General features: G+C 55.6%; 1 protein-coding gene across 1 annotated transcript in view; it reads left to right on the plus strand.

Annotated features, from left to right (window-relative positions):
* Window positions 1–2663: 2663 nt before the first annotated feature.
* The window catches only part of RTN4RL1 (reticulon 4 receptor like 1), a 73139-nt gene continuing 49999 nt past the window's right edge, over window positions 2664–25803 (plus strand). The window contains exon 1 of the mRNA XM_032320509.1: window positions 2664–3205. Within this exon, the coding sequence (XP_032176400.1) occupies window positions 3193–3205 (13 nt within the window). The 5' untranslated portion in view covers window positions 2664–3192. The remainder of the gene's footprint in view (window positions 3206–25803) is intronic.

The raw sequence follows: 25803 nt of genomic DNA on the forward strand, positions 1-25803 counted from the left end.
TAGCAAGGTCTGCCCCATACAGCAATAGTCCCCCAGGGCTGTTTGCCCATCCAGCCCTCTGGCACCACCTTCCTCTCTCAGAGGTGGTGATGTGAGCACAGCTGGCCCTTTAAGGTAGCTCTGTGGCCTGGGGCTCCCCTGGAGGCCTTCCTTGCTTGGAAACTCCTAATTAAGGTACAGGGAGAAGTGACAAACAAGCAGCCAGGGACAGGCCTGCCTGGGTGGCTGCCCAGAGAGAAAGGATGTATGGGCTGGCTGAGAGTGAGCAGCTAAGGGGAGGACCAGAAGGGGTCAGTGCTCTGCCCCCCCAGGCCACTGACTGATACTCTTAGGACAGTCATAGCTTTGGACAGGGCTGTGGCCAATATGGGTCCCAGGAATACCCCTCTTGCCTTGATAAGAGCTCGGCATGGACTTCCCATCTCCCCTGGGTTCTTTGGACTCCCAAGGTGCAAAATCTCAATTCCAGCGATCCCCTGAGTCCAGCCCCAACCCCTTCAGGACACTAAGGCCCAGCCTGTGGACAGCTTTAACTCTGGCTGCAGCTGTGAGATCCATGGGGGTTGGGAGGGGGGAATTGATTCCACAAGAGCAGTGGCATCTCCCTAGCAGGTCTCGCATCCCTTGGAGCCTTTCTCTGGGCAGAATGGGGCCTGTGGATGATTGAAGGCCCTCACCCTCTTACAACATCGCCCCACAGCCTCTTGTGCTGAATGAGCTGCCCTAGCACCCATTAGGAAACCAGGTGATGTCTAGGGGAACTAACTAGGCCTCAAGGACAGATGTGAGCATGTCCCCTAAGATAACTGCAGTGAAGGACATTGGGGGCTGTCCTTCAGCTTGGGCCGAGAACACCTCCATCTGTTGGTGGGGGGTCTCCCTGCCTGAGTTACTCAGCAGGCTGAGTAATTACTGCCTGACAAGAAGGCGGGCACAGTGCACCCCCACATTATACCACAACACCCGCCTCTAGTCACCCCCACCCCCTGGCTGGACTCCAAAGCAGCACCCAGCCCTCCTGAGGCCCGAAATAACTGTGCTTCTCACACTCACGCCCAGCCCCAGCCAACTTCGTCTGAGATGCTAGAGTTTGTGGGGCAGGGGGGTCATGGGGAGGCAGCTCAGGGGGCTGGAGGGAGGATTAGCAGAGCCCGATTAAGGCCTACACTTTGGCACTGATCTGCTTTATGACATGGAGCAAGTTGTTCAACCTCACTGGGCCTCAGTTCACTCAAGGAGAGCCCAGGGCCTTGAGACCAGCTTTAATGCCTGGCAGGGTGTGGGACCAAGTCAAGGCTAAGAGAGAGAATACTCCACCTCCAGTTCCATCCCAAGATGGACCAATCTTCTTAATCATCAGAACAAGGTTACTTTTTCACCTTCAAGCATTTGCACCTTTTCTCCTGCCTTGAATGCCCTTTTTCTTCTCAGACTGATAACTCAACCCTCAAGCCCCAACCTAAATGGCATCCCTTTGATGAAGGCTTCTTTGATCATCCTTCACCTTCACCCCCCTCACAGAGCTAGTAGAGCCCCCAACACTTTGTTTCTCCTCCTGTCACATTCTAAGATGCCTTGTGGGTCTTTCTTCCCCAGCTATGCCCTAAGCTCTTGTAGTTACATGCCTATGTAGTTAGCGGAAACCCAGAGCCTTGGTGCCATTGAATGCAGAGACCTTGTCTTTTTCACTGGCTGAATCCCTAGGAATAGTAATGCCCCACGAATTGACCCTCAGTAAATGCACGTTGAATGAGTGACTTAGCGCCCTCTTCTTCCTTTCCTAGGACCCCTCTTATTCCAGGCCAGTAGGGGGTGCCGCCTCCACCCAGGATCTCGCCTGGCCTGAACCTTTTCTGTTCAGCCCAACTGGCCCCCTGCGGGACCTGCTTTCTAAGCGGTGCCTCCTCCATTTTCCTGGAAGCCCCGGGCGGGGTCGGTGTAGACTGAAGGAGATCGGGGACACCCCCCTAGGCGGGGATAGCCCATCTGAGCCCCACACTAGTCCCTTCCTCACTCTAGAATTTGGAATTGGGCCTCACTGACTGCTTGCTGCGTGGGCTAGACCAGTCTGGGGGCGCGCCACACCTACCCCCCAAAGGAATAGTATCCTGGGACGCGGGATGCGAAGCGGCTGGGTTTTCCGGAGCTGTCCTGGGCGGGGAGGAGCCGTCGAGCCTCCAAGAAGGAAGCGAAGTCGCCTAGAGAGGATATGGGCAGGAGTGCAGACTTGTGATCGGGGTCTCTGGGTGGCAGTCCTCCTGTCCCAGCCAGTGGGCAGAGCGCACGCTTCCAGCCGCCTCTCTCAGTGACCTCCAGCCACGAAGGGCGAGCAGACGGGGGTTGGGCTGCGGGCGCGAGCTCCGGGAAGCCCGCGGGGCCGAGAAGGGGCTTTCGAGTAGCCCGACGGCTGCCCAGGGCCTGGGGCAGGTACTCGGACCCACACGGGCCAAGGATCGTCCCTAGGGGCGGGCGCAGCGAAAACACCTTGGGAGGCGGCGCCGCGCTGCTGAGCGCCGCTGCCCTGGGAATAGGACGGCGCTCGGCACCGCGAGCTGAGAGCACTTTCATAAATTTTGTATGGGAGGCGCTCCGTGAGCGGGGGCGGGGAGCGGAGCGAGAGGGAGGGAGCTAGCGAGCGAGGGAGGGAGGAAGGGAGGAGAAAAGGTGGGGGAAGCCGGGGGGTGGGGGGGAGGAAGGGAGGCGCCCCGCTCCGCCGATCGCTTCGTCCGGCAAACGCGCGCCGGGCGCTTTCCCCGGAGCTCGGCGGTGCGTGCGAGCGCCCTTTTGCAGCAGCCGCGGCGGCGGCGGCCCGAGGGGGCGGAGAGGAGGGGGCCGCGGCCCGGCGGCCGGGCGGCCGGGGGGCGGCGTCCCCCCTCAAAACCGCCTGCAAAGAGCTCGGGGCTGCAGAAGCAGGCCGCCGGCTCCGCGGAGCAAGCCGCTTGTCCCGGGGCTGAACGAGCGCGCCGGGCTGCCAGGCAGCGCCGCGGTTGCTAGTGGGCGCCGGTGCCCTCGGCGCTGGGTTTGGGCTCACCATGCCCCTGAGGGGCCGGGCTGCCGGGCACAAGCGGATCCCCGGCTTGCCCCCGCCTCGACGCGCTCGGATTAGCTGTAGCCGGCACCCAAGGATTTGAATCCGGACTCCGGCAGGGAGCGCGCCTAGGCCGACCTCCGAGTGGCGGCCCCGCGGCCAACATGCTTCGAAAAGGTGAGTTGGAGCCGAAGGGGCAAGTTGGAGTTGAGTGCACACGCGGCCGAGCCTCGAGCCCGGGAGCCACCCGAGCGCTCTCCCGCGCCCGAGCTCCTGGCCCGGGAAGCAGCGGCTGGCGGGCTGGCGGGCTGGCGGGCTTTGCCGGGACGCACCTGCGGAGGGTTTGCTGCTGGAGCTCAGCCCCTGTCTGTGGCCGGTTGCGAGACACGGGATTTGCGCCATGGATCAAGCGGCCAGGCCTAGGGATCTGGCTCGGCGAGGTCATTTCGAGACCACTGTGAGCTACCCATGATGGAAAGGAAGCCGGCCTTCTGGGACCTTTGCTTTGCCATTATAAAGTTTTGCAGTCGCAGACTCCTTCCGCTGCGTGGGCACATGCTGCCAGTTCTGCCGCTTTGGCGGGGCCGGGTGCGGCCCGCGCTCCAGGGCGGCCAGCGGTCAGTCACCGCGCCGCCCGGGCGCTCACTGCGCGCCCTCGCTTCTCAGGCGGGGCCGGGACGTGGGCATCTTCCCTACCTACAGTCCTGCTTTAGTCCTCAGGGACGGGCTCTGGGCACCCAGCAGCCCAGGGGAGGTGGCTAGCGCCTGCCGTCCTGTTCTTCAAACTTTCCTTATGCCTGGAGCAGCGAGATGGGAAGGCGGGGGCCGTACCCGCTCCGTGCGCGGCAGGTGCCAGGCTCAACTTGAGGAGAGCTGGCCCCGCGACCACCTAACCACAACCACCCTCCCCCTGCCCCCCTTTCCCCCGCAGCCCGGCTCATTGCAGAGCGCTGCAAAGTTGGCGCGGGTGCTGGGGAAGTCCCGCCGCGCCCCCACGTGGCTGCCGCGCGGGGAGCTGTCCCCGGGGCCCAGGGAGGGCAGGTGACCACGCCGGGAGCCCGCAAACGCGGTCTCCAGCTGCCCCGGCCTCTGCGTCTGCCTCCCTCCCCTTCCTGGTCTGGGCGAGCTGCGCCGCTCCATCGGGACCCTATCGTTTCTGGGCCGGGCCCGGTGGCGGGTAAGCCGCGGCGGCTGCGTCTGCCTGCCCCGGTCCTGCGGGAGCCGGCTAAGGCGGGAGCTCAGGTAGCTAAGGGCCCTGATCCCTGCGCTCCGTGCTCCTGCCTTAATCCGCCCCTGTTTCCATGGCAACAGACCGAGGTGTCGTAAGCACAGGATTCTGACCTCACAGTAGGATGGGGAAGGAGAAAACGGGCAGGGGGAGGTGGCGGAAGAATGGGAAGCGAAGCCTCAAGATGGGTGGAGAGGAGCAGATGTGGGGGTCAGGGGAGAGACCCCACAAGCAGGTGGGACAGGTGGAGGAAGAAACCACGCCTTCTCTGGAAGCAGTAAAGGCTGTGTGGTGGTCCCGGCTGGCTCAGGCTGGCTCAGGCCTACCGAGGAGCCTCTGTTGCCCCGTCGTGTCAATAGCCACAAACTTGTGGTGACTTGTGTCTTCCACTTGGGTCGGGGCAGGTCGGGGCAGGGCGGGGAGGCGGGGGCACGGGGACGCTGCCTACCTTTTCCTGTGGTGTGGGGAAAAGTCTCTCTGGCTGGTTGGAGAAACCTCTTCACTGATACATCCCGGTTCTTTTTCCCTGCAGAATGGGACTTTAAAAAAGGCCTTTCAGCAGCTAGCCATGGTGGTCAGTGCCTGCGCACAGAGGCTGATCTTTACAAAACTGAGCTGAGGCCCGGATCTGAGAAGCTTGGGACTGGAGTGTGCACACTTGCCCTGGTGCCTAAGGATTCCTAGGCAGTTTTAAGAGGCTGCCATGGTTGGGTTGCTGGGTTTGGGATGGAGATAATAGAAGGGAATTGACATCCCATTTCCCTTTTGGTCTCTTGTCTTTTGGCAGTTTATAGTTAAAAATGATCAGACAACAGCCCAGGTACTTTATTTACATGACTTAAGTGCTCAGGGAAACTCCAGGAGCCTTTCTCTCCCATCCTCACTAGCCAGAGACCCAATCCAGGATGAGCCCAGTGCATTCTGGGGGCCTCTCCCAGTGGAGACTCACTTACCCTGTTTAAGAGGTAGCTACTGGAGGGTTGGCAGTCATGGGGGTTCACCACTTGGATTGGCCAAAGGAAAACAGAGCAGAAAAGCCCTTTGCTGGGCTAGGCTGAGCTCCAGTGGCCTACAGCCTGCTGCTGGGACATTGTGTGGACAAAGAACTTTATTTTTGCTCCTTTTCTGAACAGTCTTCTCTCTCAGCCCCTGGTCCTGATCTGTAGGACTTGTTTCTTTTATACACATATACAGGACACTCAAATACTATGTGGATTCTAGGTGTGTGCTCAAAGCCAAAGGTATGTCCAAGGCTCATGCCAAGGGAGGTGGCCATTGAAGTTTGTTTCCCAAATTGTTCACAAAAGCTCCGAGCAAAAAAATGTTATAGGGATGGGTTCAAATGGTCATTGCAGTTTCCCTGCCCATCAGCTGCAGAGCCCTGCGTGGACTCCTGCACCTGAGGGAGTTTCATAGTCTCGGTTTGGATTTGAAAAAAGAGCAGCCATCCTGAGATCCTGGGGGTAAGGTGGAAGAGAAAAACCCTCTAACTTTCCTGCAAAGGGCTGGGCTCATGGTCTTGACAATGGAGTGCTCTGTGGAGTGAGGAGGCTCAGTTGTCTGGGCAAGGTGAGTATAGGCTGTGATCATGAGGGTCATCACTCTGATTTCTGGTTGTCCTATTACAGCAAGCTGGGTGCTGTCCTCTGGCAGGATGTTTTAGGAATTGGAGGGGAGGGGTGCTGCCTTGTGTCTCTTAATGAAAGGACTCTACCGGCCACAGCCGCACCTCTGTGAACCAGAACAGCCTGAGCCCTCAGTGGATCCTGCTGCTGACGGTGCTGGGAGCTGAAGGCTTCAGCAGCTGCCTGCCCTCTTTTCCGTCTCCTGGCCTACCCTGGCAGGACTAGGGATATAAAAAGCAAGCCTCTGGTTAGAGATGAGAGGCAGGCAGGGCAAGCCAGGCCTGGAGCCCCCCAGCACCATCCAAGAAGAAAGGGCAGCCTGTTGGGGATTTTGCTTCGCCAGAAGTGGCCTGCTTAAGGTCAGGATCTATGGTTTTCATTTTTAGAGCTATAAAAACAGAATGCAAATCAACAGCCTCTGGGCTAATACTGAACCTATCCTTAAAGTTTTTGTCTTGTTAAGCAAGGAAATAGAGTGCCAAATAGGCTTTGTTAAGTGGCAGTCTAATTAATAATTTAAAATCTTGTAGCTGTCTTTCATTAGAATTTATCTGTACATCAACCACAAAATCAGTCAAACACACTCATTTATAAGTTAATGCCATCCCTGAATAATTCAGCAAGAGCTAGATTAAGGCCGGCAATCCAGTAAGAAGCATTTTTGTTCTTTTGGTTTCCATAGCCAGATGGACTGGCCTGGTGGCTGGAGTGGGTCTCCTTTGTGTGAAGGGGAGGCAGCGGGAGGAAGGGACCATGGGGTCGTCAGTGCTTGGTGGATTTGAATCCAGAGATTCCCTAGGTGACCTGAGAGTCTTCAGGTGGCCAGGTGACAACAGGCCCCTCCTCTTGGAGCTGTCCGTTTCATGGTCCTCTTTAGCTCCAGTGGAGAAGAGAAGGGAGGAATATTCCATGGACAGCCAAGACACTCTTCTTTCTGCTGCAGAGGATGTGTATAAAGGGGAAGTACAAGAGCCCTTGCTCAGGAGGGTTGAGATGTGAGGCTTTTTTTATCCCAAATCCTAGCGCAGAAACAACATTTCAGTCTTCCCCGCCTAACTGTGTCCTACCCAGAGAATGCAGCCTGGTGGGACCAGTGTCACCAAACACAGCTTCTTTCACTGGGAGCCTCTGGACTGCTGCTTTCCTCAAAGCTCCTGGTTCTTATGACAGAAGAGAGAAGCTGAGAGGAGGAATTTTAGGGGAGCACCAGGACACACCAAGAGAAGAAGAGAAGCAGAGTTGCCCAATAAAGCCCATACATACATTTTCTCACCAGGGGCCAGAATAAAAGCAAAGCAAGCAGTGCATTGTTTCCCTTGTGAGCACAGACCACATAGCAAATGTGTTTTGGTTCGATTCCCGTCATGCCGATATGCGGCCAAGTCCTTGCTGCACTGCTCAGGCCCATCTTCTACAGAGAAACCGTTCAGGACCAAACTCCCAGCGTGGGCACACGGGCTCCTGCACTGTGGGAAGGTAGCCCGGAGTTTCTGGTCTCTGTCTCAGGCCACCAATCCCAAGCCCTCTGCAGGGTTCAAGGGCACTATTTGTGAACACCAGGTAGGTAAGTGGAGCAGACGGTGGACTTGACACCAGGAGAAGGTTCTTGGCCAAGTCTGAAAAGGGGAAGTCTCATTAGGAAGAGGAAAAGGCAGGGGAAAGGGTAGGTGTCTGTCCCCTGACCCATGGCTGAGTTGAAAGCAGATGGGACTGAGGAGGAAGGCTTGTGGGGTGAATCCAGCCCTAAGCTTTGGAGTCACAGCCTGAAAAAGGACAGAGCAGAAGTTCACTTGCTGGAGAGGAGAAGGAGGGGGCAGGCATCATGAAGGATGTCAAGAACGGATCTGTTTGGTACCATCTGCAGCAAAGTAGTGGTTAAGGTGAAAGCAGAGAGGAGATGACAAGGAGGGAACAGATGGCCAAGGAAGCAAAATAGCTGGCGAAACGGGAACAGAGCCTCCAGGGACAGCAGAAGGCAGGACCTCCGCGCAGAATGCCGGAAGCGGCTCTTTCTCAGGGTGCGCTGGCCAGACCACCCTGACTAGAAGTGAGTCAGAAAGAGGAGTGGGGCAGGGACTTCAGGGTGAAGGGACTTCCCAGGCCTGGGACAAGACCTAGCAAGACATCAGTTCCAGGGTTGGGGGTCCAAGAGCAGGGACCTCCTTGGATGCCTTGAACTGGGTAGAGGAGGCACCCTGACTTGGTGTCCATCACTAGGGCAAAGCCAAGCCGTGTTGCATCTCTGAGCATGCCTGGTTGAGCCCACCAGGAGGTGGTATGGACCCTAGCTGGAGACAGGGGCAGCAAGGACCCACTCGTGCCAGTCACCGTCCGTGGACTACCAATACCTGCTTATAATTAATTACCGATGGGCCAAGCTAAGTGGACAACATACCTTATGTCATGTCATCTCTGCAGTTGCCCTTTGAGGTCAGTCTGTACTTGTCCCTGCTCTACAGATTATGGAAACTGAGGCACAGACAAATGAAGTCACTTGCCCTTGGGTCACACGGCTGGCACACTGTTGAGTCAGAATGCAATCCCCGATCCGTCTGCCGCCACACTCTTTCGCTTGCTTGCTCTCTTAACCCCTAAGCTCCACTGTCTCACATGCCCATCTGCCTTGAATTTACATGACATTTGTTTTGCGGGGTGCTGAATCATTTGTATCTTGTTACAGAGCTCTCTGGTCGTTCCCATGCACTCCCCTTCTGCTGCACCTCCAGGAGCATCTCTGTCTGGGACCCTGGGGCTCTAGGACCTCAGGGTCTCACCTGTCCTCTTCTTCCCCACCCTCCCTCTGTCTGGGCAGACACACCCTCACCTCCTGCCTCCTCCCCTCCTGCTCTGGTTTCTTCACTACAGGGATGGGACAGTGGGCCAGCCCATCCTCCTGCTTTCATGCCCTTGAGAAAGGCTGGGACGTGGTTTATTTGGGGGCTGGTCCTTCCCCCTGTGTTGCTCTTCCTGGCTAGGGGAGCCCCCTGCTCCCACACATCCTGCTCTTCACAAAGCTGCATCCCAGGCTGGCAGGTGCTTGTGTGGGGAGCAATAGCTCCAGGATATAGGGTGGCTGAAGCTGGATGAAGCAGGTCCCTCCACCCTTACCTGCTCCCCACCTCTGGAGTTCTCCCTTATCCCTGGGGTGGTGCTCCCATGGCCCAGCCCTAGTCTGTTAGCGGGACTGTAATGGCAGAGCTCAGACCTGTCCTCCAGAAGGGAATTCTGCCCCCTTCCGGCCATGGTTGAATTCCAGAGGCCAGTTTTCCCTAGGGTTTGGAAAAGAAAGAAGAAAGAGTTAAGGCCGAAAGTCTAGGTAGTCTTGGGAGGTAGAAAGGCACACTCCCACCTCTGAGCAAGGAGCTTCCCCCACCACGGTGACTCGGGGTTCTGATCTCACAGACAAGCCGGGGCTTCTGAGCCTGTGATCATTGTCTCATCAGTCAGCAAAGCTGGGATCCAAAACAGCAAACAGCCTCCGTGCTGGCATGGCAAGAGGGTTGGCACAATATAGTGTGTGTGCGTGCGTGTGTGTGTGTGCGCGCGCATGTGGGCACGTGCACACATTTGTAGAAACACACCTGGCAAGCATGCAACAGGCACTGGAAGTGTGCATGCCTGAAGCTCCCTGTTGTAGAGTGGGGCATCCCACGTGCGTGTGCCCCACCTCCTGGTCCTTGGGCCCCGTAGCATAGCGCGTTGGTGCCATCACTGGGGGGCCTCCAGGAGTGAGTGGGCCGGCGCGCTCTGCACCACGAGCTAGCAAAGCCGCGAGCCAAGCTCGATGAATTGGTGTGACTCTGCGCGCAGGGGTGGGCTCTAGGGAAGGGACCAGAGAAGACCCTGCAGAGGGGTCTCTTGGCAGTTTCCTGGGCTGATACCAGAGGGCCGTGGCAGCATCGTCAGGGTGGGGCTGCAGGAAATTGAGCAGAGTTTGGGGTGCCTGGGTGGCTCAGTTGGTTGGGTGTCTGCCTTTGGCTCAGGTGATGGTTCCAGGGTCCTGGGATCAAGTCCCACATTGGGCTGGCTCCCTGCTATGCGGGTAGCCTGCCTCTCCCTCTGCCTCTCCTTCCGCCTCTGCCTCTCCCCTTGCTTGTGCTCTCTCTGTCAAATAAATAAATAAAATCTTTAAAATAAATAAAATCTTAAAAAAAAAAAAAAAAAGGAAATTGAGCAGAAGTCTTCCCCAAGTCAGGAAAAAAACTGGGCTCCCAACTCACAGCCCACTGAGATGGTGTGAAAGTTTGCTTCTGCCTCTAAAATTGCCCTAGCAGAGTTTGCCATCCTTCTCTGGGCACCTGCGCCAACACAGTGAAGGAGGCCTTTACATATGGTTATATAGAGAGATTCATGAGGCCCTGGGGGGAAAATTGGCATTCTTCTTTCAATGATTTATTTATAGGGCGATTGGATGATGGGGCTATGGAAGCTAAGGTGCCTCCATTAGTGAGAAGCATATGAGGCAGAAAGCCTTGCTCTGTATTTGACATTTAGTGGGGCGACTCCTACCAGGGAGCTGCTTTTTCTTTTAGAAGGTTTTGCCTTTAATGTTCTATTCATGGGCTTGCCTGAGCAGGCCGGGAGAAGGAAGGAGCCTGCAGTGCGGTGGGCTAGCCAGCTAAGGCCAGGTGGCCTGGGGAGCAGGCAGGGCCTGGTGAGTGACTCTGTGGTCAGTGCGGGGGCAGCCGGGCAGGCCCGGGCTGTGGGGAAGCGGCTCCGTTCCCGCACTGCGGGCCGCCTCCTTGGCACGGGCTGCAGGCAGCACGCCCTTTCGTGTTTACTCTCCTGTCTCTGTTTTCACTGGCCGCCAAGCTCTGCCTCTAACAGCAGCTCTGTGTGACCCTGGCTTTGGCTTGGACATCGCCCTTTTCTTTCTAGGGACCATGGGGTTGTAGAAAGAAAGCCAAAGTTGGAGTCCCATGGTTGCGTTAGATTCCAGCTCTATGGCTGGGTCTCTAGGACGCTGGGTGCATCTTCTTCTCCTTGGGCCTCAGTTTCTCCATCAATAATAGGACCAGAGTGATGGCTTTTCACATGTTTCTGGGAAGGAGAACAGTGTTTTCCAATGATATCCACTGTCAGAGTCCAGAATAAAAAATGAAATGAGGGCACCTGGGTAGCTCAGTTGGTTAAGTGACTACCTTCAGCTCAAGGCATGATCCCAGAGTCCTGGGATCGAGCCCCACATCAGGCTTCCTGCTCAGTTACAGACTCCTGATGTGAGTCTGCTTCTCCCTTTCCTTCTTCTGATGTGAGTCTGCTTCTCCCTCCCCTTCTACCTCTCCCCTGCTCATGCTCTCTATCAATCTTGCGCTCTCTCAAATAAATAAATAAAACCTTTAAAAACAAACAAAACAAAAAACCCAGAGAAGCGTAAGTGGGCCTGGTCAGAGCTGGGAAGAGGGGCATCCAGCCCTGGCCTCACGGACACCCTGACTGACGGCCCCACCAATTTGGAGACTGGGGAGTCTGCTGTGGCCCCTTTTGGCAGGACAGAGCCCACAGGAAGGCAATTGGATGTGCTGGGTGTGGTGTGTTAACAAAGGGACATAGTCCCATCCTCTGAGGGGAGCTGTCTATGCTTGGAGTCTCCTTGCCCTCCTGTCCCCTCTCACACCTCAACCCAGACGTCAGGCTGTGTCCTCTTGTCACTCGACTGTCACCGCTCTGGCCTGATGCTGACCGTACCAAACGTTTTCCTCCTGTCTCATCTGACCTTCTGGTGGCATCTAACTGTTGGCCGTGGTTTCCCCGTGGCTCTCCTGATGGCAGCTCCCCTGGTCTTTCTCCGACTTTGCTCGCCCACAGAGCCGGCTGCTCCTTCTCAGCCTTCTCTGCCAACTCCACCACTTGGGCAGCTCCCCAAGCATCGCCCTGGGCGCCGTCTCCCTTCTTGCTCTCCTCTGGGGGGCTTCAGCACGCCCCCGGCTCCCACACATCCTGCTCGGTGGAGGCATTGCCTCTGACGTCCGGGGCCATCCGTTCTGGGCCATCCGCCCGCCGCCCCTCTCCCCGCCCCCACTGCCTCTGCTGCCAGCCCCACGGGACCCCTGGACTCAGTGTGTCTCAAACTGTACTCCCTCTGCCCGAGCTGGCGGCAGACCGGCTCCTTGCCCATTTCCCCCCATCTTAGTGTCTGGCACCATCAACCTCCCAGGCCCCCTCAATTCCAGCCCTGGACCCACAGTGTGCTTCCTCACCCCACCCTCCCCCTTAGTCCATCTCCAAGTGCCATCCTTGCCCCCTCTGTGGCCTTCACACCTCCACCCCCCCCACCTGCACCCCAGCCCAGGCTGCCTTCTCCCCCACGACCTCACCGGAGCAGCTAGCTCCTAGCCACCCCTCTTGCGTTCACCCAATCCAGGTTTTACGCTGTGGTTACATTCTACAATGCCACCTGCTCTCATCCCCTCCCTTGCTTAAAACACCTGCACTGATTTCTTTTTCTTCCCGGGATGGTCCAGACTTCCCAGCTGGACAGCCCGTCATTGTCTGTGCTTTCTGGTCATTGTATCCAACCTATCTAATTGCAATTGCCTGTTTATTCTCTGCCCTCCTCACTGGAAGGTAGGTTTCATGAGACACGTTAGTCCCCCCCTCCCACCTCCGCCCCTCTAGATCTGTTCTCCGTCCCAGGAGCTTGGCCTGTCCAACATCAACATTGAGCTCCCACACCCTCTTGCTTCCAGTTGGCTTCAACCATTGGTGAGTCAGCATGAGTTCTCCTGCCCCTCCATCATCCCCCAAAGATTCTTCTGGAAGTGCAGCCTGAGATAAGGATTCGAGTGTATGTTGTATATTTGGGGGGCGTCCTAGAAAACGCCTGTAGGTGAGCCGGGAAGAGAGAGGGGAAGAAGCCAATAAGGGGCCCATGGTTGAGAAAAGGAATACTGTGGGCAACCAGGACTTCAAATCCCAGGAGGGAGCTTGGGGTTACAGTTTAGAACATACTCCTCAGAGTTATCTCACAAAAGGGAGGGAGTGGGGGTATTTATACACAGCTCCTTTCCATCATTGGCTGAGTGGTGTTCCTGGTGTAGAGATTAGCTCCCCCACCCCTCACTTTTGGCCTGCTCTGTGGGTGAGCAACTGCCAGCTCCACTGCTAGAAAAAGCCCGCAGGCAAAGAGATGCAGGTTCTGCCAGTTGGAAGGCAGGCTGGTGTGTGCTAAAATGGTGAAAGCAAGCGATCGGCAGGCCTCCACAGCATCTGCCCCACGGCTCCTGCCGGAGCTCCGGGTTCAAAAGAGCTCCCTCCCCTCAGCCCCAGGGTGGGGTGTGGGTGGGGGGCAAATGACATTCTCTCTTCCAGTTTCCTGACCCAGCTTCTCTGAGTTACTGTGTACCCATCCAGTTAACTGCCGGGCCCCGATTTAAACAGCATCCTGCACGAAAGAGACTGTAGCACATGGCGACATCGGGTAGCGTTGAATCCATGACTGATGTCATGTCTTCATGAATTGATTAGAAATGTTGATTCAGTACATGACCACAGTCACTGGTTTTGGAACCCGGAAGACATAGTACCAAAACCTTATTTTTAAAGTGTTCCGTGGGGCACCTGGGTGGCTCAGTGAGTTAAGCGTCAGGCTTTTGATTTCAACTCAGGTCATGATCTCAGGGTCTGGGGATTGAGCCCCACGTCAGGCTCTGTGCTCAGCATGGTGTCTGCTTAGGATTTTCTCCCTCTCCTCTGCCCCTCCCCACGCATTTAAAAAAAAATTGAATTGTTTTGTAATCATAAGATCAAACCATGATAACCCAGGGCTTAAAAAAAAAAAAAAAAAAGAAGAAGAAGGAAAGAAAAAAGAAAGAGGAAAAGAAGGTTCTCTGTAGCTATCTAGCTGCTTCTCCTTGGGAAGAGCTCTCCAGGCCCAGGGAACAGCAAGCACAAAGGCCCTGAGGCAGGAGTATTCTTGGCTGCCTTTGGGGCTGGGGCTTTAGTACTAGGAACTAAGAGAACACACTTCTTCTTCTTCTTCTTTTTTAATCTTACAGCTTTCCTGTGCAGTGCTTCATTAAAAGCAGAAAAGACAGGTCTTACTGGCCCCAAGTTCCAGATGAGGACACTGAAGCTTAGAGAGGCTATAGGGCTCATCCAGGGCCTGGGGCTGCTGCTGCCTCAGCCCAGCGCAGCTCTGCTCCTCTGGACCCAGGAAGCTAGGAGGCATAGAACGACAAGGCCAGCTGGACCACAGAGGACATCTGGTGGGACGGGAGCTGTGGTGGGAGAAGAAATAACACTCGTACTCTGAAAAGTTTAAGGTGTACTTGGCAGATTTTTTTTTTAATAGATATCTTTTTTTTTTTAAGATTTTATTTATTTATTTGACAGAGAGAGATCATAAGTAGACGGAGAGAGAGGCAGGCAGAGAGAGAGAGAGGGAAGCAGGCTCCCTGCTGAGCAGAGAGCCCGATGCGGGACTCGATCCCAGGACCCTGAGATCATGACCTGAGCCAAAGGCAGCGGCTTAACCCACTAAGCCACCCAGGCGCCCTACTTGGCAGATTTTTATGGAACCAAATTTGCACTATTGATTCCGTGGCAAATAAAAACCTCTTGTGGATGCTCTGGGCTTCAGAGATCCAAAATGTTTGACTGACACTGACCCGAATGTGAGATCAGCCAAGCTCGGGGGGTCCCTGGGGTGAGGAGACCACCTGTTTTGTCTTCTCTGTGAAAATGACTTGTTACTTTGAATTGCTTCCTCTCCTCCCAGGAAGGGAGGGCTCCCAGGTTGCTGCCCAGTCTCCAAGATTGCGACTGAAACAAAATCTCTGAGCAGAGGGAGAGAGGCCAGGGCTGTTCACAGGACCACACCCAGGAGAATGCACCAGCCTAGGGGAACATTGTGCCACCAAACAGTGGGCTGGGCGGTTGGTCCTGGGGCCGGCTGGAGGTAGGCATGGCTCTCATCTTCCTGTAATTGGCCCACCACCCCTGGCGGGCTGCTATTTCTGCTTTTAGTGGACAAATCTGATTGCAGGGATTCAAGGTAGCTCATTGGAAGTGGGGGATTACTGCGAGATGAGTGACCAGGGCTCCAGAAGCCTCCAGAAAAGAGAGTAGCAGCCTTTCTGTGGTGCCTCTCCTGCCACCCAACCCAGCTGCCCCTGCTTCTGCCCCACCATCTGTATCCATGACTTGTCACCTTGTACCAGGCCCAGCGTGGTCACCCAGGGCCGCTTGCTCTTCAAGATGGCCTTCCACCTCCTCCACTGCTAATGGCCTCACATTCTTTGTATCCTGAACTTGGTTTCCAGAAGAAAGACCTCAGTTGAGCCCGCCATGTTTTTCTGTGTTACAGATCACAGTCACCTGTGAATTGTCTATCCATGGATGAGCTGGCTGCCTTTTATTCTGTCAGTTGAGAGAAGATAACTTTTTTTTTTTTTTAAGATTGTATTTATTTATTTTAGAGAGCAAGAAAGGATGAGAGACAGAGAACATGAGGAGGGAGGGTCAGAGGGAGAAGTGGGCTCCCTGCTGTGCAGGGAGTCTGATATGGGCCTGGATCCTGGGACTCCAGGATCAGGACCTGAGCCAAAGGCAGTTGCTTAATCAACTGAGCCACCCAGGTGCCCTCCATGTGACAACCATTTAACAGCTGTTGAGTGCCTGCCTATGCTGGCTTGGCCCTAAAGATGAAACAAAGAGTAAAAACCAAGTCCCGTGTTCTAATGGAGCTTACATTCTAGTGGGGGGATATAGACCATGAATGACTAACTGTATTCTGTCAGGTAGGGATAGGTGCTTAGAAGAAAAGACTGTTAGAGGGTGAGTTAAGGAACAGAGGATGACCAGAGATGTGTTATTTTAGAAAGACTGGGAAGCCTTTCTGATCAGGTGACATTTGAATAGAGGCCAAAGGAAGGGAGGGCTCTCTGCAGCTATCTGAGCTGTTTCTGTTTGGGAAGAGCTCTCCAGGCAGAAGGAATAGGAAGTGCAAAGGTCCTGGGGCAGGAGTGTTCTTGATACAGTACCTGGCTGCTTCTGGAGCTGGAGCTGTAGGCAGGGTTGGCATTGAGGTACAGACCACGAAGTAGTGACAGGTTCCTTTGGAGAGGACTAGAGCTTGGTGTCAGTCACAAGTTCATCAGCCTCTTGGCTAGGAGGAGGAGCCAAAGTACAAACCAAAGCAACATTATGGTGGGAGGAGAAGTGGTGGGTCTAGGGATGCCCCTTTCCACTGCGGTCAGAAGCTTCTCCTCAGTTAATGTGGTCCAGTCTGCAGCCTGAATGCAAGGTCACGGATCATTTCCCACAAGCCCTTCCCTTTAACTCTGAGCATAAAACACAGAACTTAATTCTGTGGATGGTCTTGTCTTTTTCATTTATACATCAGCCTTTTCTCCCCAATTAGACCACCATCTCTGACCAGGCCTGAGCCCCTGTGCTCCCTTGTAGTTGTTTCCTAAGCTCTCACTCTGGTCTGGGTACTGTGGGGCGTGAGTGATAGGCCGAAGATCCGTCCTCATTCAGGAAGCGTACCACCTGGTGGGAGTGAGCAGCCACACACCAGGAGCAGGGAAGCCCAGGGTAGGGTGGTAAGGAAGGCTTTTTCAAGCCAGCGGGGCAGGTGGCCAGAGGAAGGCCCCTGCTCAAAGGCTCTATGGGTGGAGGAGGGCCTGGAAAGACCGGGCAGGGTGGAAAAGTTGGAGAACAAGGGGATAACTGTACATGGACCATGATAGCTTATATGGGCCGGTGGCGGACCGGTTGTAGAACAGATTGAGGGGAACCCAGTTGTCTCAGAGCCCTAAGTACCAGGGAGCAGGAGGGGGGGCTGACTCAACAGCCACTGAGTAAAATTTTTGAACTTCCCAAATAATGCATACATGTGACAGAAAACATGGGATTGGCAAAAGGAAGAAAATCACTATAATCCCACAATCCGAAGAGGGAAGTGTGGGAAAGCTAAGCCCTCTCAGGGCATTTGGTGCATTTGTTCGCTCCTTCTGGGCTGCTTCCTGCAATGCAAATGTACCCTGTCTTGTTGAATCTACAGTTTACCGCAGACACTAAGTTGAATAATTTCTAGGTGGGTAATTCTTCTTCTCCTCCTCCTCCTCCTTCTTCTTCTTCTTTTTTTTTTTAAGTTTCATGTATTTAAGTAATCTCTACACCCAATGTGGGGCTCGAACTCCCAACCCCAAGATCAAGGGTCGCATGCTCTACCGACTGAACCAGCCCCTCTAGGTTGGTAATTCTCAACCTATTTTAATGACTGCACAATGTTCCATCGCATGACTACCCGTTCCCTCAGGCTGTGCACAGAGGGTGTTTCCAGGTTTTCGCTCTTGGACATGTTAGCCAACACCTGTGCCCACGTGCCATGTGGGCTTCTGAGCAGGAGAAGGAAAGAAGTGTGAGATGTCAATGACTTCATAGGAAGTCAGTTGTGTGGAGGCCATTATGGGATGTCACTGACACCCCTTAGGTGTGTGCACTAGATACTACCCCAAGTAGAAGCCAGCCAGACCTGAAGCCTCCTGGGGATTTGGAGAGGAGGCAGGTCCATGTACGTGAGTGCATGTCTGTGTGCGTGCGCACATGCGTTGTGGCCATGAACATAGCCCAAGTCTCCAGGGAAGCAGGTGGTGGGCAAACCAAAGGGAAAGGTGTACAGAAGAATTAGTTTTCCTTGGGGTTAGGTTGCAGCAGAAACTCCCCAGGATGGTATATGAGGAAGAGCCTGCCCCTTGCTTTTGGTTTGGACCAGGGAACTTGTGTGATTTTGACAGTTTTGTAGGCTCTTTTTAAATTTTTTAAAGATTTTATTTATTTGAGAGAGAGAGCACGCGAGAGAGAGCACAGAGGGAGATGGCAAAGCAGGGAGCCGGGTGTGGGGCTTGATCCCAGGACCCTGAGATCATGACATGAGCTGAAAGCAGACGCTTTTTTTTTTTTTCCTTTTTTAAGATTATATTTTGTCAGAGGGAGAGGGAAGGCACAACCAGGGAAAGCAGCAGACAGAGGGAGAAGCAGGCTCTCTGCTGAGCAAGGACCCGGATGTGGGACTCGATCCCAGAACCAACTGAGCCACCTAGGTGCCCTGGAAACATCTTCAGACAAGACAAGCATAAAGGTGCCCCAGCTCTTACCTATTTGGAGCTAGAAGGGACCTTGTAGCTCAGCTGAGAAAACCAAAGCACAGAGAAGTGCCGTGGCTTGCCCAACATCACACAGCATTAGGAGTGGTTGGGTGGTATGTTCTCTAGAACATCCAACGCGTGCTGCGTGCTGGCTGGTAACATTGGTTAGCTGCGCCTTATCTGTCCACGACCCCATCCCCAGACCCTACCTGCGTCTCTCACCCGTCGGAGCACACAGTGCTTGTGGCTGTCCTCGCTCAGGGGAGGCTGGTAGGGAGGGCTTATTCCAGGGGTCCGTGGACAAGCCCTTCACCTCCAAGTGGGTTGCTTAAGCACACAGGATCTGGCCAGACCCAGGTTAGTCTCCTGTAAATTACCTCATTTCTCTGAACGTAAGTGTTTCCATGTTTAAAATGGGGCCACTCATGAGACTACCTGACTTGTAAGGTGGTGTATATTAAACAAGACAAGACGGATACAGTTCTTGGTGCTTGACTGTGCCAGGGGCTCTGCGGGTGCTGCCCTCAATGTTAGCAGTCACAGTGAGAACTTCCTGCGTCATCCTCCCTGCAGGCCAGGCCTGACTACCCTGTGACGGGTCGCCTCCTTGTGACCAGGGCTGAGTCTGAGTGAGGGGCTAGGCTAACATGGGCCAGCCCTGGCCAGAAGCAGGAGTCTCAGGACTTGTAAGGGTGGGTCGGGTCACCATGGGCAGCAGGGGCCACCCTGTCTGGGGAGGACTGACTCAGTCCTAAACTCCCTTCTCTCTCTGCCCAGTGTCCGGGAGATGTCCCCAGAGATAAGGCAAGAGCAGTGAGAAGCATTCTCAGGTGGTTTTCTTTGGCCTGCCTGATTCCTCTCAAACTTATTTCTTTGCAGGTTTTCTGTCTGTGTCTGCAGCAGAGTGGATGAGAGCAAGGGCTGTGGAGTCCAGGCAGGAACCAGGGCCCTGCTCCATCACTTACCAGCTGCCTGACCTTGGGCAAATGCTTTTAATTCTTTGGGCCTCAGTTTCATCATCTGAAAGAGGGGGCTAATGCCACCTGCCTCTTGAGGTTCTGAGAATTTTTTTTTTTTTTAAGGTTTCTGAGAAATCTTGATGTAAAGTGTCTTCCGGGCACATAGCAAGGCCTCAGTGAGTCGCGGCTGCTGCGCTGTGTTCTTCACACAAGCCTATGACTTAAGAGCCATGTGCCAAGGCCTACTGTGTGCCAGGCTCTGCAGGGACTCTGAGAACCAAAATGAAAGCCATAGTCCTCTCCTCAGTGGCCTTATCTCCCCTGCCTTTTTCCACAGGGTAGATCCGTCTCTTCTTCATTCTAGGTCCCATCTTGCCCTCTTGACAGGTTGGGGGGGGTGGTTGTTAACTTCTTGGGTATCAGGCCTCAGAGGCCCTTGGTGTCTGCACTAGGCTGACCACTTGCCCCCTTTACCAACAGGCTGATACAATTATAGGAGGAGAAAGGTGTATCTGGGGAGCTGGCCCTTGGCGAAGCTGTCAGAAGCTCTGGGGCGAGCTGTGTCAGGCCCTTAGGGAGGAATCCAGAATGGATTTTTCCTCTCTGACCACTTCCTTGAAAAGAGTAGGAACCCTGAGAGAGCCATGGAGGGAAAGAGCTGAGGACCTGCCAGGGGCAGAGCCTGTGCAGCCCCAGATGGGGCCCAGACCCCTCCTGCCCACACCCTGCCCTCCATGGAGATAAGGTATGGGCTCTCCCCTGTACCTGTGGCAGGAGGGTCCTGCTCACCTGTCCAGTACCCCAGCCTTCCTCCACCCGCTGGAAACTGGCCAGGGCGGTTTTCCTACTGCGCTAGCCACATTACAATCTCCACAGAATTAACAAAAAAAAAAAAGAGAGAGAGAGAGAGAGAGAGGAAAGGGAAAGAAAAGAAAACAGTCCTTGTGCAAAAGCCGCTGCAGTGTCTGCCAGGACCTAAGATCTGGTACTATCTATTTTTTAATAATTGAGGGTAATAAATATGTATTTCTTTCTCCTCACCACCCCCCCATCCTCCGCAGCTTGTCAGCTCCCTGCGTCTCTCCTCTGATCAGACCAAGTCTTCCCCAAGCAAAAAAAAATCCTTTAAGCAAAAAGGATTAAAGCCTTGAAAGTAGGTCTGCCTGAGCTCTCCCCCACCCTCCCTTCCCCTTCCCTGGGGTTGGTGGAGAAAGGCCCCTCTGGGGAGCTAAGGACAGCGGGAAGAGGAGGGAAGCAGTGGGCGGGCAGTGGCAGCAAGTATGAGTCCCTGTCAGGGGGTTGGGGGGGTGGGGAGGACGGGAGGTGGGGGGCAGGTGGGGGGGTTGTGTGTTTCTGGAACCCAGGACCACACCATCCTCTCCACAGCCCATCCAGTTCCAGGCCCAGGCTAGCCTGGGGGAAGCAGGCCAACCAGCCCTCCTCTGGTTCCCGAGGAGGGGCTTGTCTGAGGACCAGAGTCCCCCAGTCTCCCGGAGTACATAGGAAAGTGGGTTTTGGTCTCAGACAGCCCCTACTGAGCTTTGCAAGCTGGCTTTGAGCTTTAGCGTCCTGTGTGACCTTGGAGCAGGCCACTGAACCTCAGTTGCTCAATCTATAGAATGGAAATATAAACTAGTGAGCAGGAGGTCAAATAAGTCAGCCCAGTGCCTAGCGAATGGTAAATGCAAAATAAACTAAATAAATTGTTATTGTTCTCTTGATCCACTTCTTTTCAGACACAGAGAGCAGTCTGCAACCTCCCCCATGGCCTGCTGCTCCACAGTGCCCAAGGGTCTGCCAGGGCATACCTGTTTTTCACGCAGCCTTGGCAACACCACGTGGAGAGGGGGTTGAAGCCAAGGCTGGGTGGTGTGGTTAGGAGCCTTGCTCAAGGATCAGTAGTGACAGCAGTGGAACTTCGAGTGAGACTTGTACCCCCTCCTCCACTTCCTGCTCTGATATGTTCTCCTCCACCCTCTGAGGCTTCCTGACCTGGCACCCAATATCCCCAGCTCTGGGCCCAAGGACCAAACTAGGAACCAACCCAGGGAAGCCTGGCCTGGCTGGGAAGGCCTGGCCTGGCTGGAAAGACAGGGCCTGGAGCAGGCGTGGCTGAGGCTTGGCGGACTCACCTTCCTTTCCCTGAATCTGCCAGCCTTTGCGGTTCTGCTGAGGCAGCAGGTGTGGCCCAAGGGGGCCTCCTTCCCTCTGAGCTGGGCACATGCTCCCAGGACTGGGTGCAGATGGGGACCCCAGAGTCCCTGCACCCATCCAAGCCCAGAGCCCCTGGCCTGTTCCAGTGGTCAGTGCTTGGCCACGTGGCCTCTGGGGCCCCAAAGCCACCACCTCTCTCCGAGGGCGGGTGGGGGGGGGCGGGGGGGGGGGGGGGAGGAGACAGCCCTGCCCTGGCTGCTGTGGGCCTGAGCTGGGAGAAGAGAGGCAAGGCCTTGAGGCCGGAGGGCAGGAAAAGCTGGGAGGGAGGTGGCTATTTATAGCCGGCTTTGCTTTTGTTCCTTTTCCAGCAATGCTTCTCTTTAAATAGGAGCAAGGCTGAAGGCTGCAGCTCTTCCCCAGCCGCCTGTCACCGGCGCGCATGCGTGTGGCGGGGGGGGGGGGGGGGGGGGCGGGGGGGCGCGTGTGTGTAGGGGTGTCACGCGTGTATAGGGATGGAGTGGGGGGTGGACACTTTGGTGCGTTTGTGTGTGAGTGTGTGCAGGGATGGTATGAGGGGATAGCCGGTGCTCTATGCACATCAGTGTGCAAACACGTACAAAGGTAGAAATGGGTGTTCTTTGGATATAAAATGTACACACAGCATGTACACACACGCATGTACAGGAATGGGACAGTTCTTAGTATGTACGTACGTGTGCATGTCTACTCTATTAGTGGGTACACACGTGGTGGCGGGCAGCCCCTCCTTAGTTGATGTGTGTGTGTATGTGGGCAAATGTACACATACATGGATAGGGTGGTGTGGAGATACACGTGTATCTCCATGTGTAGACTGTGATGCAAGCCACTGTTTAGGGGGAGTGTACACCCATGTACCAGGATTGTTGGAGGGTGGTCATGCATATCCCACACTGGAGCAGAGGGACTGGAAGGGGATGGCAGCTCTCACGGTGTCTACCTGGCTGCTCTATGGGGCAGGGACTCCGTTCTCCATCCCCAGTGGGGCCTCTCCCCTGTGTGGAATAGTAAATGGGGGACTAGGAGGTGTGTGTGTGCCCATGTAAAGGGACTCCGCAGTCCCACCTGGCTGCCCACCCCCACCCCCCGCAGAGCACTCCCAGAGTCCCCCACCCCACCCCACCCCCCGCATCGGGTCCCTGTGAGGCGACACCGCTGGCTTTCAGGCTCTCTGCTCCCAAGCGCGCCAGGGCCAGTGGGCCCAGCGCTCGGTGAGCCAGGCGAGGAAGCCACCAGGCTTTGTGGCTCCACGCCCACCCTTCTCTGCCTCGATTTCCCATCTGTAAGATGGGAGAGTGGGGCCCGCTCGGGGAGGCTGGTGCGCCAGAAGAGATGGCACTAGTGGTGCGGTTCAGCGTAGCCCGGGCGCTGGGTCGCGTGAGGCCGAGGCCGGCTTCCGGAGTCTGCGGCTAGGACTGCAGGGCGGGAAGCGGCGGGGTCCGCAGAGCGCGGGGTGTCGCTCGCAGTCCCCCGCCCGGCCTTGGGCCCGCGAGGTGGGAATGGTTTCCGGGGCTGGCGGCGGCTCCCCGCGCAGTAACCCAGATCTGTCAGCGCGGCCTGTCGACTCGGCAGAGAGAGATCCTCGCCTCGGGGAGAGGTCGGGGCCGGGGGACGCGCTCTGCCCGGCCCGCCGCGGGGAGGCTGCGGGGTGGGGCGCCGGGCGCTCCGAGCCTGGGCGCCGCCCTCGCCTCCCGCGGGGCAGGCCTCGCCCGCAGCTCGGGATCGATGAGACCGCCCTCCCCGTCCCTCCCCCAAAGGCCAAACAAAACATAGTAAATATTTAATCCGGGCCAGGGAGCCAAGGAGGCCTCCCCACCCCCTCCGCAGCCGTCTGGCTCCTCCGCCAGCCCCGGCAGCACTCCTCGCTAAAGAGCCCGGAGTGGCAGGAATCGATTGCGTCCCGGGCGGGTGGGGGTGGGGGCCCTGTGCCCTCGGGTGGCATCGCTGTCCACTCCGGGCCCCAGACCCGGAGCCCGAGCAGACCAGTGCCCGCGCTTTTCCAAGAAGGACTGAGGAGGGCGTAAGAATCCAGCCCGGGGAAAGGAGCAGTGAAAGTTGGGGGACATCCCACTTCTTAGGCCAGACCTGGCCTCCAAGGCCTGGAAGCCCCAAAGCCTGCAGGGGCCTGGGGTAAGGGGGCAGTGGGGCACCCTGGGAGGCCGACCAGAGAGGCTGGCAAGATACTTCTATCGGGGGTGTGCTCCAGGCCTCCGGAGTATTGCCTGGGAGGATACCCAGAGGGGTCACCACATCTTTGCTGTTCATTCATGCAGCAGCTAATTATCCGAGCACCTACTACATGCCAGTCAGAAGCTTCACCCAAGGAGACGTACAAGGCTGGGTCTGCAGAGAGTTTACATTCTGAAGCAGGAAACAGTTAATAAGTGAACACATAAGGTGATTTCAGATAGTGGCTGAACTAAGTGCAGACAGTGAACTGTAATGTGAGAATGCAGTTGGCTAGGGAGAGGAGCAACACTAGCTGGGGCGGTCAGGGAGCTAACAGTGACTGTAGGCTGAGGCCAAGCATCCCAGGCCAATTTCAGGGGTGCAAAGGCCCAGGGGCAGAAAAGAGACTGATGTTCTAGGGCTGGGTAGAAGCCTCGGGAGGCTGGAGTGTGTGACTGGGGAACTAGGCAGTGCCATACCCTGGAGGGTTTTGTAGGCCAGGAGAGGAGTTTGGATTTTATTCTCTAAGTGCAGACCCTGTGAAGGCATTAGAGGTTTTAAGCAAAGGAATGGCAAGATCTGATTTACATTTTTAAAAGCTTCCGCTGGCTGCGGTCTAAGGGTGGAGGCAGACAGGCCAGATTTGGGGTTGGTGGGGGGAGCGGTGGTGTATGAGAAGGAAGAGTGGTGCCCTGCCGGGCTTGGGCAATGACTGTTAAGTGGTCCATGTAAGCTTCTTCAGATGAGAGGGTCCCCAGCAGTGGGAACATCTGGCTCCTGAGCTCCCGGGCTCCTGCCTTGGAAAGTCCCATGGGACCTGAGCAGAGACCAAGACCCAGGTCACCCCCATCCTCTCTCCCCGACCCAGACTTCACAGAGGGCAGACCAGGAAGTTTTTTTAGGAGCATTAGAAAATGTTGACATGTTTTTTGAAACAATTTCAGATCTGATATCTCTGCCAGATTGAGTTTGTAACCAGCTTTATTGTTTAAGCCTGCTGGGATTTCATCAAAGGCGGCTGCTGTTTACCCAGAACCATTTCATTGGAGAAAACAGCAAACAGACCCGCATTTCTATCTGATTTCACTTTTTCCCTTTTCTCATGAATTTAAGTGCTTGTGAAAAGCAGGGCTGATAAGGCAAAGCGGTGCGGATCCAACCCCAAGGAGGCGGGGGTTCAGAAGAACTCAGCTGAGGTTTATTAATAGAGCAGAAAGTTAGGGGTGCCTGGCTGCTCCTCGGAGGGGCTGAGAGGCACTCCTGGCCTGCAGTTGGCCCTCCACAGGACAGCACTGGGGAGCGAGGGCAAGCAGGAGAGCCACTGTCCACCACGACCCTGGCCAAGGCTTCCAGGCCATCTCCTGGTGGCTTTTGTCTTCACCAGTTTCCAGACCATTTGAGACACCGGCCCCACAAAAGGCTGAGCATCAGCTCCCACCTGGCAAGCAGCGATGACCCAGACTCAGAGATGGGTTCAGTGAGACAGAGCTGAGCTTTCCTGGGAAAAGGCTGAGTGAGGAAGCAGATCAAAAGGCAACGTAAGCCAGATCCTGAATGTACTGGGACCTTTGCCTCCCTGTGTTTCCTGGTGAGAGCACTTGGGACACAGTCCCTTTCCCTGCCGGGTGGCCCCGAAGCAAAACAAGGCAGGGCCTAGGGACTCTTGTCACAGGCTGGGTGCTCCCTCCACGTCCCTGAGGAATCTACACTCCTATTATCACCACCTGCCTACTAGGATCTGATGCCTTTAAGCAGGCCTGTTGACCCAGCAAACGTTTTAGCGCAATGGGGGAGACGCCGTTGCTGCAGCCTATCAGGGGACGGTGTTCCAAGAAATTTGGGTTAATGTGCCTTGTTCAGTGGCTTGGGCGACAGCTGGGTGCAGGGTCTGCTCGGCATACAGGCCGCCTTTTACCAGTTGCACATTAGGCCCTCTTATAAGGTCGATCGATCCAAACCAATTAGCAAGAGGATAAGGACTTGTTTATCTTTAATGACTGTAGATTTGCAGCAACGCATCTAAGAGGGAAGATACAGATACAGAGGTGATTTCTCAGGGCTGAGCACTGGGTGAAACTGAAAAACCAGGGCAGATGGGCTTCTGTCCAGAGCCGGAGCAGGCCCCCCCTCATCTCTGGGATGAGTCCACAAGGAGGCGGGCTGGGGAAGGCCAAAGGTCTCGTCCTCATGGAGCCAGTTCTAGAGCTCCTGCCTGTGGAGGCTCCCCTCCCCCACCTCCTTTCACAGGGCTCAGCGGCCTGCTGGGGCCTCAGTAGCTCATTTTTGTCCCTGTCAGCTCAGCGCACGGTCACAGGCTTCCTGTGAGAGTGGAGGAGACACATGTTCCAGGTATGGGGCCTGTGCCTGGGGGCCTTGCCGGCATCGGCCACCATCTATGGTGATTACCCCATTTAATCTTCATAAGGCCCCCTTCTGGATCACTCCCCCCCAACCCACGTATGTATTATTCCTTTTCTGAGATGAGAAAACTGTGGCTTGGAGGTGG

This window comes from Mustela erminea, chromosome 18 (assembly GCF_009829155.1).
Source record: "Mustela erminea isolate mMusErm1 chromosome 18, mMusErm1.Pri, whole genome shotgun sequence".
NCBI lineage: Eukaryota > Metazoa > Chordata > Mammalia > Carnivora > Mustelidae > Mustela > Mustela erminea.